Below are 13,377 nucleotides of genomic sequence, written 5' to 3' on the forward strand. Positions count from 1 at the left end.
CATATTGTGAAGTGGTTGTTAAAATCACTACTACGCACTATTCCCGGCATGCAGTGAAATCATTTTATTTTTATCACAAAAAAGACCATAACGGACGACGACGACTACCTGAAACACCTCCACTCGCTAAAAAACACACTAATCACCAAAAATCATCCACAGACAACCCTTAATAATGCGTTCCAACGAGCAACCACTTTGAAACGAGATGTAGTTCTTAAAAAAACGAACAAAAGCTAACAGTCAACGATCTCCTGCACTTATAACGAAATACTCAAACGCGCTTCCAAACATAAACAATATCCTGCGGAAATACCACCCCATTTTAACTGGTAACGACCGTCTCAAGAAAATATTTCCCGACGCACCAAGGGTAACATACAGACGCAACACAAACCTGAAGGACATCCTGGTGCATGCTAGGCTCGGTAAGAAACCACCACCGACAGTAACTTCATGCTCTCGACCTAGATGCAAGACATGCAAACATTTACAAAGAGACACTACGGTTAAAAGTACAGCAAGCGATTTCAGTTTCGATATAAAGACCAGTTTTGACTGCACATCGTCCAATATTATCTACATGCTCCAGTGCTCCTTCTGCCAGAAACAATAGATCGGAGAAACCGGGCAAACAATGAGTGCCAGATTAAACGGGCACAGGGCTGACACAACACGGAATGAACAGAAGGCAGTGTCGACCCATTTTAATCAACGCCATCACAAATTCGATGAACTCAAATTGTTCATTCTTCAGTCAGGCTTCAAATCGACTAGGGACAGAAAATACAGAGAAGCATTCCTAATCCACAAATTTAAAACACTGCAACCAACAGGGATTAACATGCCCAGAGGAAACCTGGAATCTTTCAGGTACATTTCGGGGTTAGCATCATTTTAAATTAACAAATGTCTTGCACGTGGTCAGACCATTTCCTAGAACCTCGCATAAGTATATTATCTTTTCAGGAGGACACAGGGGCGCGATGGGGTGCGCGGGCGTGGAGGTAGACAGGGACAAGCCCTTGTCCCTGTCTGCTTCTATGTCTGTGTCTTTTGTTGCGCCCCTGTGTCCTCCTGAAAAGTTATGAACCAACACGCCCAAATACAAGTACTTCTGAGCATACTGTCGCTCTTTGCACCCTTCCCACGTCATATCTTCCACCACATTTCCGGCCTTCTCACCCTCTCCCTTTGTTCACCTTTTTTTTCTTTTTTTTCTTCCTAAACCCCTACTATCAGTTCTGGGAAACCATGACATTCCTGTTACCCCCTCTGCCCCCACCTTTTGGCTTTCTCTGAACTCGAGCCATTCCCACCCCCCCCCCCCCCCCCCCCCCCCCTTCCTTGCAAATGCTCCTCCTTCCAGTGCCAGCCTATGTTGTTTGCCTCCTCATTTCCCTGTACCACGCTGACTAATCCTCTTATCTGAGTTTTTCAGGTCCTACAGCGCCTCCCCCCCGTCGCAGCCCCTTCAAAGCCTTTGTTCATTACACACACCCCGGATATAAGTTTTTCCACTATTGCAGCTTAACGAATCAAGGTTCGCCTCCCTCCCCTTCCTGACACGCATCCCCTCTCACACCACTTTCCTTCCCCACCCCCGGGGCCTTCCTCCTCGGAGCGAAGGCCCTATCTAATCCCTACCAATGATGAACGCTTTGCCCAGACGAAGACAAGTCCCCTTGTCGAAACGTTGGCTCAAGCAACCTGAGGTTTTCCCCTCCCTTGTTCATTTTGTGATCGCCAAGGACCATCTACCACACCCTCTCTCTACCAATAACGGAAGGAGCAGGATTGAAGGCGGTTAACGATTAACAAGGTTAAAATCCCCTGTGCAGCAGGTAATGGTATGCAACCGTATTTGTGCCACTTCAAAACTTGCTCACATTTTTGTTCATGCGTAAATTTAATTTCTTAGTGCACAAAAACTTAAAAAAGACAATAAACAGCCCAGCTGAGTGATAAAAAACCTTGACGGGCATGGGAAAAGAAAATAACAACAAGAGCACTTATATACCAGTTCCGAGACGCGAACAGTCTTATAACTTCACAACAGCCAAGGGCCAAAATGGGACGCTTTATACAAAAAAATTGTTTCGAAGGCTGCAGTAGCTAATGGTCGCTATATAGTTGTACTAATGCAGCTGCTCACAAAGGAAGGAAGGATATGCGACCACTTGACACGCATATTTTGCTCTGACTGTTGGTAACACGCAGCGCGGTATGTGTTCATTGCCTAATTCGTAGCAATTCTGGCCAGCTTCGGCTAACGGGTTTTGGTGTCAGCTCATCACGCAGCTCGTTCGTGATCGCAGGTACGATGTGGTCCTCTGCCAAAGACTTCTGGATGGCGGCTGTGGCGAACATTTCCGCTTGGGTGTGCTGCGCGCTTTGCGATAGTTCGTCGCCCTCTCTGTCATCTCGACAGTCGACACTTGTTCGTGGAGACGACAGGGATAACGATATCGGCCTTTGATTAATGATAGGATACGCTATACAGCCGTTATCAGTCATCATATGGATATGCTGAATGTGAAATGGAATCTCAAGCAGAATGCTCAGGCCGCGATGTGTAACATTGCATGAGCTGCCGAATCCAATGTCCCACTGAAGAGACGTTATCAGAGGCTTTTTGGACGTCAGCTTAACTTGCACCACCTGCGAAGGATGCGGGTTCGTCAGATAAGTAGCCACGTGTCCTAGTTCTTCAGGCCCGTCTCGAATAGATTGGGTTCTAGCCGCGCTTGTGCGCAGAAGTTTCCAGCTGAGGAGTTACTTTATTAAATCTTTTACAATTGAATAACCTTTACAGTTGATTAACAACGAACGTCTCGGAAATTTATTGTTTTAAACCGTCTAAGTTTTTCTTATCGTGTAATTTTTTTCTCCACTGGTCCTTTTCAAAAAACTACTCAGTGCATTTATGCAAAAGAAACTTCCCTTTTTTATTGAACAAATGTCCCTTGTATACTTTGAGTTCTATCCAAAAGCTGCATCCCCTGAAAAATTTCACATGCGAGAAGTTGCAACTACGAAGGCAATTTGGATGAAGTCAGACAACGACACTTAGTTCTTTCAAACAATTGCTGGCTCTTTGTAGCCCATATAAATTAATTTACCGCTTAATATTGCTATGTCTAAAATGTTGTGTGTAGTCTTGTACACTCACGAAAATTTAATGTCTGGTAAGCAGGAACTCTTATGATGAAATGCAAAGCCACTGGCGGGAAAACTGTTTCATGTTTGCAGATCTATACATAAGTAATTACGCATCACGGAGAGGCAAAGCGTACCAGAGATTTGAGTAATACTTCGCCCTCGGAGACGGCACGGAGCAGTCGTTTACGCCGAAGCCAGTTTAGACCAGCAACCATGTAATGCTGAGAGTATGGGCCCCAATTTTCAGGCTTCAGGTGGGAGGCGTAGATGGATGGCATATCGCGTAGTTTTGCGTCCAAGATCTTTTCCAGGCGATTTTCGACCTCTGTCAGAACGCTGTCTATTCTTTTTTTTCGCCATATGCGCCCTGAAAGCAAAATAGCGTGAGTAAACAAGTCGTCATAGTGCATTCAAGCGAATTAACTGGTGACGAACAAATTAAAATGAGTAAAAGTTTAGTTTGTTGAGTTTAGTTTATGAGGTTTAACGTCCCAAAGCGACTAAGGCTATGGGGACGCCGTAGTGGAGGGCTCCGGAAATTTCGACCACCTGGGGTTCCTTAACGTGCACTGACATCGCACAGTAAAATGGCTGAAGGCTGAAGGCCTCTAAAATGGCTGAAGGTTTAGCATTGCTAAGCACGAAGTATGGTGTGAAAGCACGGTGGGCCATCCAAAGTCTAGGGGTGGCCCAAACCAGTTGTGAGTGTGCCCCAGGCCTTTTCCGAATGTCGGCAAGAGGGCCTCCACGGGCCCTCTTTCACTTCTCTCGCCTTCACCCTGCCATTCACTCTCGCAGGCTTGGAAGATCATCCCGACTGATGTCCGGTCCAGAAGCAAGTAATCTTAATGCTAGACCATTACACTTAACATCACACGACTCCTCGCCCGTCAGTCACAAAAGTCCTTAATTGGCCGGGAAGGCGATGACGTCACTACCTGCCCACTGCTGCAAGTGGGAACCCTCCTACCGGGCCGCCAGCAACATGCCCTGAGTTGCTGGGGGCCATACATCACATTACGGCTCGTTCTAACGTGTACTCCTGTGCGCAAGTGCACTTCTATACAGTTTAAGCCTAACCACAGGATCGAAGCATACATCGATTCACCTCTGCAGAACGGCATTTGTGTAAATACTTGACATTGTGCCTTAAACACTGCAGTGCTTTTCGCACTTAAAATGCAAACAATGGAGCAATGGTCACCGCCGTGGACATTTGTGTAGCTAATTTTCATGTGCATGCTGCCATCAAAATGAAAGACGTCATATATCACGTCATATGGTATTACGTGATAGCATTAATACGTCTCTTCACCGACCTTGGGTGCTATCTGCGTATTACTTCTCCGAAGCGGACACTGTTCTTTTTTTCACCATCACCTAGTGCTTAACCTTTACCTGGTAGTACGCGGCGCGATATCACTAGAGACCCTCCCGTAAATGCTCCTTCTCTGTCGCCTAGGTTCGCTCTACAGGCTCATATCTGCGTGATCAGCTCTACACTTATAGATCGAGGGGATTCATCAAACAGCACTGGTGCAGTGATCCGCCGGTTAAGTGATCCGCCACTGCACCGAGAGGTGGCTATTAAGGCGAAAGCCTTTATTGGCTCATACTTTCGTCCGTTAACAAAGCCTGACACACGTGTTTAAAACTCTGGAACTAAAAGGTAGAACAAAACCAATGGTTTCTTCTGATAGACGAGGAAAAAACAAACCTAGAAGCCAAGTTGATAACTGTATATTAATTAGTTAATTAATTATAGGCAATAATGGCGAAATTGCGTCGAAATAGCTCGGACGTCGATATAGCCAAGGGAACGGTGTGACGTCACATCCACCAGTTGTCGTCATCCCACAGTGAAAACTATCACAGAATGGTCAGGTAAACGTCGAATTTGCGTCAAATTAGATGGTAAAATGTGTAATTGAGCGTAATTAACACTTAAGATCCCCGCAAGATGTATAATTTGGGATCGATATAGCCACGGGAAAATAATAAATGCGACGGCTGGTCCTTTAGTTTTTTGCTTTTCGAAATAGTCGGGCATGTGTTTACTGTAGTCCACCAGTGACTGCTACGACTGTCCTTCTTCCAGGCAGTGCTCGAAGTCAGTAGAAACCGAAAGAGATTTCAGGTTTTGTGATCTATGCCATCTTAAACAGCCACTCAACGGGACGTTCTCACATCTGGATCCCGGCCTCTTGGTCAATGGTAAGTCCACACTCATAGATGTCGTCACCTCTGTCGGCGTTAAATTCATATCCATGGATTCCGGCCCCACCTGCAAATAGTGGCATTTCATACTCGCTTTAATTTCTTCCAAAGTCTCAGTCATCACACTTTTAATTCACACCATAACCATGCTACTAGTGTGAACTTGGTCACATGAATCGTTGTCGCCGCCGACGATTTTTTTTCCAATGCAGGAATGAATTCATTGTCTACAATTGCTCGCTCTTTGGCCGCAAGTCTTGTCAGCCTGGTTTCCGTATAAAGGTGCACTTCTAGGAGATGCATAAGATCACGAAGTAGGGCATAAAAGAGCTTTCCTGTTTCCTGTGCTAATTGACAATATCGTCAGTTTCAACTCGTCCAGCTATTCAGGGTTTTAAATTGTCGCCTAGAGTTTAGACGTCGTGATGGTTGACACTCATGACATCCCCAAAGGAAATAAAGGGTTAGGGCCTCGGGGGCTTGAGAAGGCTTGGGGGCCTAAAGAAAATAACCGGCCCCAAAGATCCGGTCGCGTACACTGGGGACATTTAGAATATTTAGAATAGGGGCTTCCTCTAAACAGTGGCCACAGGCTGTTCATTGACTGCAGCGCTGTTACAGCCGAGGCGGGTAATGATAAGAAATACAAATAAACACATGAAAGTATTTTTGTTTGATATAGCTGGTCACTTTTCGGCAGCCCAGTCGCATACAATAACCGAATTGAACGCGACAGAAAAAGAACGCTTTTGAAGATTTTTTTTGTTTTGTTTGCAACATGCTGCACCATTTCGGCCCGCACACACAGTGGTAACTCTCGCAAATTTTTTTTTTCATTTCGTTCACGTCCGCATAAATAAAATTTACCGCATGAATGATAAGAACAGAACTCCACCCAATGACGTTTCTTTGAGACCACTTTTTGAACCAAAATCATTTAAGCTATTTGAATCTCCTGCGCATTCTGACGTCAGGCGACGCGCGCGTTAAGAATATCAGATCTGTAAACATGGAAGCAATCTGAAATTCTTGCGCGTTTCATTGCTAAAATTTTGTGGTGGGGGCATCTTCAGTCAAAGCGAAAGCTTAGTGCGCCTTTCGTTTGCCGTGAACGCGAGAGACAGAGTGACCGCAATGACGAATCGGAGGTTAAGCTAGTAGGGCCGCCATGACTGGCGCCGCCAGTAAAAACGTGCCTGAACGTGGAGGGGCGTTGGGGAGCGCGCTGCTTCGGCAGATAATGGTTGGCGAGGTGCAGAGTACATGATGCAAAAACACCCCAGCTAGTCTGACCGAGGTACACATTACCACACGACAATGGTATTCTATAAACTGCACCCTTTCTACATTTAATGAAAAGCGACATGTCCTCAGTTGTGCAGGCCGTCCGGTTACTGTGGACAGCAGCCTATAATTTCCTCTCCAAAAGGGGACAGAATCAAGCCGGTTTCACGGGCGCTGAGAATACAACCCCAACATCGTACCTCTTGGCCAAGTTCTCCAGTACATGGGAGAATCTGTGAGCGAAGGACATGACAGCCAGCCTGCGGAGTTCTCTACCGTCGCGACACCGTCTCCTGGTCCCTGACTTCATTCACCGGATTAATTTTTCTCCTGCCCTAGAAATGACGCGTTCTTTGATTATCTACGGCGTGCCGAAGGGAGCTGCGCCTCGTAAAAAATGACTCTTGATTGGAGAAGCGACTGGCAGAAACCGGGAAATACATGCATGTTATCCGCGTACCCCGTGAGTGCAAGCAACACAAGGTTGTCTTTATCTTCCAGCGTCTTACTCCCTTCAGCGCCTAGTTTGCACAGCTTTCCAACGGCCACCGATGTCGAAAATTATCTCCCGCGCTGCTATCGCTACGGGGCACCCGATCTCTTGCCGCCGTCTAAAGCTAAACAGAGGATCCAGTTGCATCGTGGCTTTGTAACGGCATCTAGGAGTGACCACCCTGCCCCGTCTTCCTGGACAGAGAGCATTGTGAATCAAGCTCACACCACACTGAAGAAAATGCGTGCTGCACGCTGAAACAATTCGCAACATATTGTTGCAAGTCAAAAAGACTCAACGTTCGCTGAATTTTCACACGCAATCAGCTCTACTCATTCGATGTCATGCTATGTATAGATATGTATATTTCTGCAAACATGTGCATTTATGCACAGGTATGACTTTGAGGTAACAGTGTACTCGGCCTCATTAAAAGGTAACTATTTTCCCTTCACCTTTGTACTGAATACCCAGCCTGAAGCAGTAGCGTTATATCAAAATGGGAAGTTAATTGTTAAGCTATACGAGCGCTTTATATTTCGAACTATATAAGAAAGTCGTTTTGCGTATGCAGGCGTGTTAACGTACCTTTGATGTCCCAATCGCAATCAAAGTCACACCCGCCACAGTCAAGGCCACCACAATCATAGCCACCACAGTACCAGCTACCACAGTCACAGTTGCCCCAGCCGCCATGGGATGATTCTAGATGGCTATATTCTGCGAAAACAAAACAGAAATATAGAAGCGTAAGAAGGTCTAAATGCGTTAACTTATTACTAAAACTTCAGTCATTCCGTCACCTTTGGTTATGCATTACGATAAAAAGAACGTTGCCTAACGCGAACACAATTCCTAGATGACCCACTGCCGCTCAGTCAAAGAATTTGACTATCGGAGAAACACGGAGCACCCATCAATCGATCGAAGTACTAACAAAGAATACGCACTGCTTGCACTTCGGATTTTGTCAAAACTACGCAACTTAGTTTGCTGATAGAGAAAGGCCTTTCGATACCTACCGCTTGCAACGGCAGTTGTGCACAATGGCAGAAACCGGAAGCTGGCGGACACTTATACTCCGTTTCTTCATCGGCTGCAATTCTGTGAAAGGTACGAAAGTAGTCCATATGAAAAAATAAGGAGAGACGTGTTACTCCGCGCTCGTCTTCTGGCCGAGTGGTCAAAGGCAAGACAAAGCGACAGTGCTACTTCAGCAGCAAGCGCGCATTTGTTTAGGATCACGACAAATGAATCATTGAACAGGCCTGGAGGCATACCATTTATTGTGTTAGGCTGACCATAAGGAACGCGGTACTTTTTGATCGCGGATGTAGCCACAGCAAAGGAGAGCGCTAGCTTTTAAAGCGTTGTACCATATGTATTGAGCGGAGTACAGTATGACCGGAAGTGAGCAGCAGGATATGGGGCAGCAAGCGTTCAGGAAGCTCTCACCACAGCTAATGCTAGCGTTGAGGTGCAGCATTAACACATGCGCGGAAAATCGGAAAATTTTCGGCCTTAGTCAACATTCAAAGACTCCAACCTTGATATATGCCTGAACAGGTGGAAGCTTTCGTACCGCTCACTGTCCGTATACCTCCATTTCCGGCCGCGGAGAGACTCGTCGTCTGCTGAGCAGATATCGCGCTGCGCATGCCGCCTCGATGCCTCTCAGCCGGCACCGGAGGTGAGAGCCGTAATTTGTTGGTTCGTCTGGCCAATCAGAGAGAGGTTTCATGACATCATGCCGCCGACAGAAATGCCTGGGTAGGGTACGGGCAGCTAAGATTACAGGTGTAGGACGATGGGCAGGACCGTCGCAGGCGTTCCCTTCGATTGCGAGTGCAGAGGCGTGCTTTGATTTGTTGTCTAACGTTCTTTTTATACTTACTGATGCAAAACAAAATGCGTTTATGTGTTGACATGAGCAATAAATGCTTTGTCCCTGGCTGCGACAGGGGGTCCTGCAAATATCAGGTATCGCTTTTCAATGCTAGCAAAGGCGGAACTTGCCTGGAAGAGTTGTGAAAGGCTATTTGCCGTAGCGAACGTAGAGCCTTTCAACAGTGGTTGCGTCAGCCGAAGTAGATTAGCTGAAACATGCTAGAAAGCCTGACTTGTACGACCTCACCACCGCTGAAGTGCTTTCATCGCGATGAATTTAGATGCGCTAAGTACAAAGTGGACCAAACAGAACACCTTCGTTGCAATTTCGTTGCATTGAGAATACAACAATTCAGAAAAAAAAAATATTTGGGACTAGCAAATCACGCAGCTTGAGAAAGCTAGCTAAGCTGGCAGCTGAGATGGCAAATGTGCCAGATGATCTGGGTTCAAACAGGCGTCCTTCAAGTGATCGAAGGAGGGCCCATCCTGCGCGGGTTTTACGTAGAGTGGGCTAAATCAAAACTGTTCAGGTGAAGAGAAGCTTTGCCAAAAGAGAACCGAGAGCATTAGCTCGTTTACAGCTGATACGACCGAAGGTTGCTAACAAAACGTGCGTCTGCCAAAGAGACCAACTGTATTCGGTGGTGGTTGCGTTTGTGTGTTTCGCTTCTATCTTTTCTATATTTGAAGTTTTGTTTTAAGCATTCAAGTAGACGTATTTCGGACTCCTTACCCGAGATCAGCAACCTCCTTATTACCTTTGACATTATCTTCTTAGGATAAAATTAAGAAACGTCGACTACAAGGTTCCTTGTCGTTATTACATAGCGTCTAGAATTCACAAAGCGATTATACACTCTTCAAAGTGTGCCATAACACGATACACGGGGTAGCAAGCTGGATAAAAGCATATATGTTCGCGCCTATGTAGGCTTTTATTGAGCCGATGCTCTTGCACCCCTCTGAATGCATGTTACCCAGTGCCCGCCGGAGTGTTTTCAAAAGATCCTCTTATATCAAGAGTGCTTCTCCTGAAGTTAAAGCTTGCAGTTGAATGCAGTTATAGGATGAGAAGGTAGCTGCTGGCGGAATCAAATAAGCGGTCACTCATGCCGTTTCGAGTCGAATTAGAGTCTGGAAATTGTGAAAAAATATGAAGCGTCTTCCCTCGTAACGAGCACGAGTGGTTTCAAGCGAGCTAGAGCTGCTTATTGCGGCCGCCCCGTGCGTAAAAGTCGCACTAACTGGCCACGCCATCAGCCGCTTTGAACTCCTGTTATTTAAGACGTTTTCTTCCGCACGTGAGCCATTGCTGCCCCTTACACGCCAGCCCTCGTGAGATAAGCCATGAGATTATCTTGTTTTTCTTATCACGAAACTTCCGCCGTTGTTGCTTCTAGGCCTAGCGCACGCCGCTAAAGCTGAGTTGCCAATCTCAACCAGATAGCATCACGTAACCGGCGCCCACCGTTATATTTGCAGGAAGATGTCCATTAAGATTTGACCAAATGTTTAGGGGAATCCCCCAAGGTGGAGTAGATTTGTAATAAGGGAGTAGTTACTCATTGACGTCCACCCGAGCGCAGCCATACGGCTACAAAGGAAAGCTACACAGCTTTCTCAGAAACTTCGTAGTTAAAGAAAAATTCGTCCTGGTCCGAGGTTCGAACCCGGGACCACCGCTTCACCGGAGCAGTCGCTCTACCAACTGAGCTAACCGGGACGGCAAGCTTATGGTAGGGCGGCATTTGCTATTAGCGAACCTAACCTGCAAAAGTTCTGTGGAATTTGATATTGAAATTATAGAGGCTAGACTTATACATTGACATGTGCGGAAAAGGAAACAGCATCGCTTAGATTTGTAGCATGATTAACTGGAACACTTGACGGGAGTGTACGCATCATGACGACGATCACAAGGCATGATACAAGAAGCACAGCTCATAACACGTTCCCCGGTTGATTCAGCTTCTCTGTCTTTTACATAAACGCTTGATGCAGCTGCATAAAGCCACTTCGTGCTTACTTAAACCATGGAATTTATAACATTGTGGTGTTATTATGTATATAACCTTGATCATAGGGGACATTGCACGAATATTATGTATGCTATAATGTGATACCGGTTGAAATCAGTCCAATCTTGAGAACCAGATGAACATGTCCTTTGGACGGCAGATTTTTGAAAGTAATAAATTTTCTTAAGTTTATTTGCGTACTGTCCCCAAGTCTGGAGTAGAGGACGTGTTGCAGGTCATGCCCACGACATAGCCATCAGCAACAGATGATATCGGGATTGGCAATTTAGTGAGAAACTTTGAGAGTATAAAAGAATTATTGCTTTATAACATCAAAGAAACGCCCATTAGAGTTGAAATCCTGATAGCTTGATATCTAGTATACAAGACCAATGCACAAAAATGTATCAGGAGGGCTCATAGCAAGTATACACTGGTCAAGCCGCCGCGGTGGCTGAGTGGTTATGGCGCTCTGATGCTGGCCCGAAAGACAAGGGTTCGATCCCGGCCACGGCGGACGCATTTCTATGAAGGCGAAATGCTAGAGGCCCATGTACTGTGCGATGTCCGTGCACGGTAAAGAACCCCAGGAAGCCGAATGTTCCGGAGCCCTTCACTACGGCGTCCCTCATAGCCACAGGAGCTTGGGGAGTTAAACCCCATAAGTAAAATAAAACACTGATCCAAATACTAAAATCTCCAGCGAGCATTATAAAAAATAGCCCATTTGGTCATGACGTCGATGTGCAGGAAACGCAATTGTTAAGCACGGCTCAGAGAGGTTTTTGTAATGAAAGGGGCAGTACTACAAACCAACTCGTACCTTATCAATTTATTTAGTATCTAATAAAATAAAAATTATAACTTACTACTTTGTCGGCCTAGGGACAGCCTTCGATACGTAAAATAAACCACCAGATATTACCGCACAAACTTGATAACTACATTGATCGATTTACAGTTTCCGTGCTGACTTCTGCATTGACCTGCGTAGGTTCAGTAGTTTCCTCAGAGACTGGAAATTTTGTTGCTTTTGCTGGATTTAGTTGAATCAGTTTACTGGAGGTAACTGAAGTCGGCATAAAAATTTATCCTGCTCTAGGATACTTTAATGATGAATGTACAATTTGCGATTAAAATGAGCTTGAAAAATTGGGTTCGGTATTTGCAAGATGTAGCAATTGAACTTGTGCGCTCGTATGACAGCGAAATCATTTTTAACGCAGAAATTAGTTTTATTATTCTATGGCTTATGGGCATCTATGGAGCTATTAGCATACTGACATTGTACCTTTTAGTGTGCCGAGTCGACGTATGAGCAGTCTTGAGGGAAGGTATATGAACCGTTATTGCCGACTGATAAACGGGTCTTCGTCTGTATTATTATATTGCATTCGAAGTATCCCATTAGGTTGCATCTTTCATCTCTCTTTAGCATTAGTCTTCGAAAGCAAGTGCAAAGAATTTTAGGGAAGTGTCACAGCACGGGCAAGAATTCTGGCCTGTGCGGCCAGAAAGATGCGATCTGGTCGGAAACTGCTTTGTAGAAAGACGCGATTCTCTTCCTTCACTTCTTAATCCTCAGGATCATATCGGTATGATTATGGTCCTGTTGGAAACTTCTCCACCACAATCGTCGGCAAAACAAAGTTTTTAGGTTGAGGGCTTAGCCAGCATAAGAACGACGTCCGTAAGTTTGACACTGAGCGCTGCGCTGTCACAAAACAAACAGTGTCGCTACAAAGGATTTTCATAATTCAAAAGCCTACAACCAACAACTTCGTGGCTAGTCATACATACACAACACAGTTAGAGAGGCTAAGAAATCTCAATGTTTCATACGCGGCGCCGACATGTCAAGCTGCCACAACTCTTAGAAGCGCATTCCCTCCACCCTGCCAACCGGTGTTGTGCGTATAGGCGCGGCCATAAGTAAACGGAGTACGCTATTGCGTTCGAAGTGCAATCACGCTTTCTCCATCGGCAACGAAGAAGCGTTGTCTGTCTACAAGAAAGCCCACCAACCTCCGCTACCAGCATGCGCGCACCACTGCTGGAAATTTCAATTAGGTGACGCGTGAAAAATATTCGAAGACAGTTGCGTGCTCCGTTTACTTTTGTCCCCGCCTGTACTTGGCTCGTAGTTCCTCCACTCTCAGGTGACACCAAAGGTGACCATGATTTCCCAGAGCTTTGGCAGAGTTCCCTCTTCCCCCTCTATTGTCATCCTTGAAAAGGAGTCCAAAACGGCCCCGGGACGCGTCGTAGATATTCACGATTAGAAAAATTGTACCAAATCCTGCCGTCCTATTC

General features: G+C 45.8%; 1 protein-coding gene across 2 annotated transcripts; it reads right to left on the reverse strand.

Annotated features, from left to right (window-relative positions):
- Positions 1–1,647: 1,647 nt before the first annotated feature.
- Positions 1,648–8,820, reverse strand: LOC149331759 (uncharacterized). Of its 2 annotated transcripts, none has more exons than XM_089556851.1 (6): positions 8,703–8,820; positions 8,179–8,260; positions 7,745–7,876; positions 5,350–5,446; positions 3,297–3,529; positions 1,648–2,661 (listed from the first exon to the last, which is right to left on the reverse strand). In XM_089556851.1, exons 3-6 carry the CDS (start codon positions 7,850–7,852, stop codon positions 2,233–2,235), a joined length of 867 nt encoding a protein of 288 aa, XP_089412977.1. In that variant the 5' UTR covers positions 7,853–7,876; positions 8,179–8,260; positions 8,703–8,820; the 3' UTR covers positions 1,648–2,232. The 2 variants fall into 2 exon arrangements, with proteins under 2 accessions (XP_089412977.1, XP_089412978.1); XM_089556852.1 differs by having other exon boundaries at positions 8,739–8,819.
- Between the last annotated feature and the right edge of the window lie 4,557 nt (positions 8,821–13,377).

This window comes from Amblyomma mixtum, chromosome 8, assembly GCF_055824585.1.
Source record: "Amblyomma mixtum isolate Tamu chromosome 8, ASM5582458v1, whole genome shotgun sequence".
NCBI classification, from domain to species: Eukaryota; Metazoa; Arthropoda; class Arachnida; order Ixodida; family Ixodidae; genus Amblyomma; species Amblyomma mixtum.

What these genes read in the sequence shown, in the direction of transcription:
- LOC149331759 (XM_089556851.1), bottom strand. Translation starts at nt 7,852, where the DNA reads ATGGCGGCTGGGGCAACTGTGACTGTGGTAGCTGGTACTGTGGTGGCT. An exon ending in TTGCGATTGGGACATCAAAG is followed by an intron (nt 5,447 to 7,744) that starts GTACGTTAACAC and finishes CACTATTTGCAG; the next exon opens with GTGGGGCCGGAATCCATGGA. An exon ending in AAGTATTACTCAAATCTCTG is followed by an intron (nt 2,662 to 3,296) that starts GTACGCTTTGCC and finishes CATCCTTCGCAG; the next exon opens with GTGGTGCAAGTTAAGCTGAC.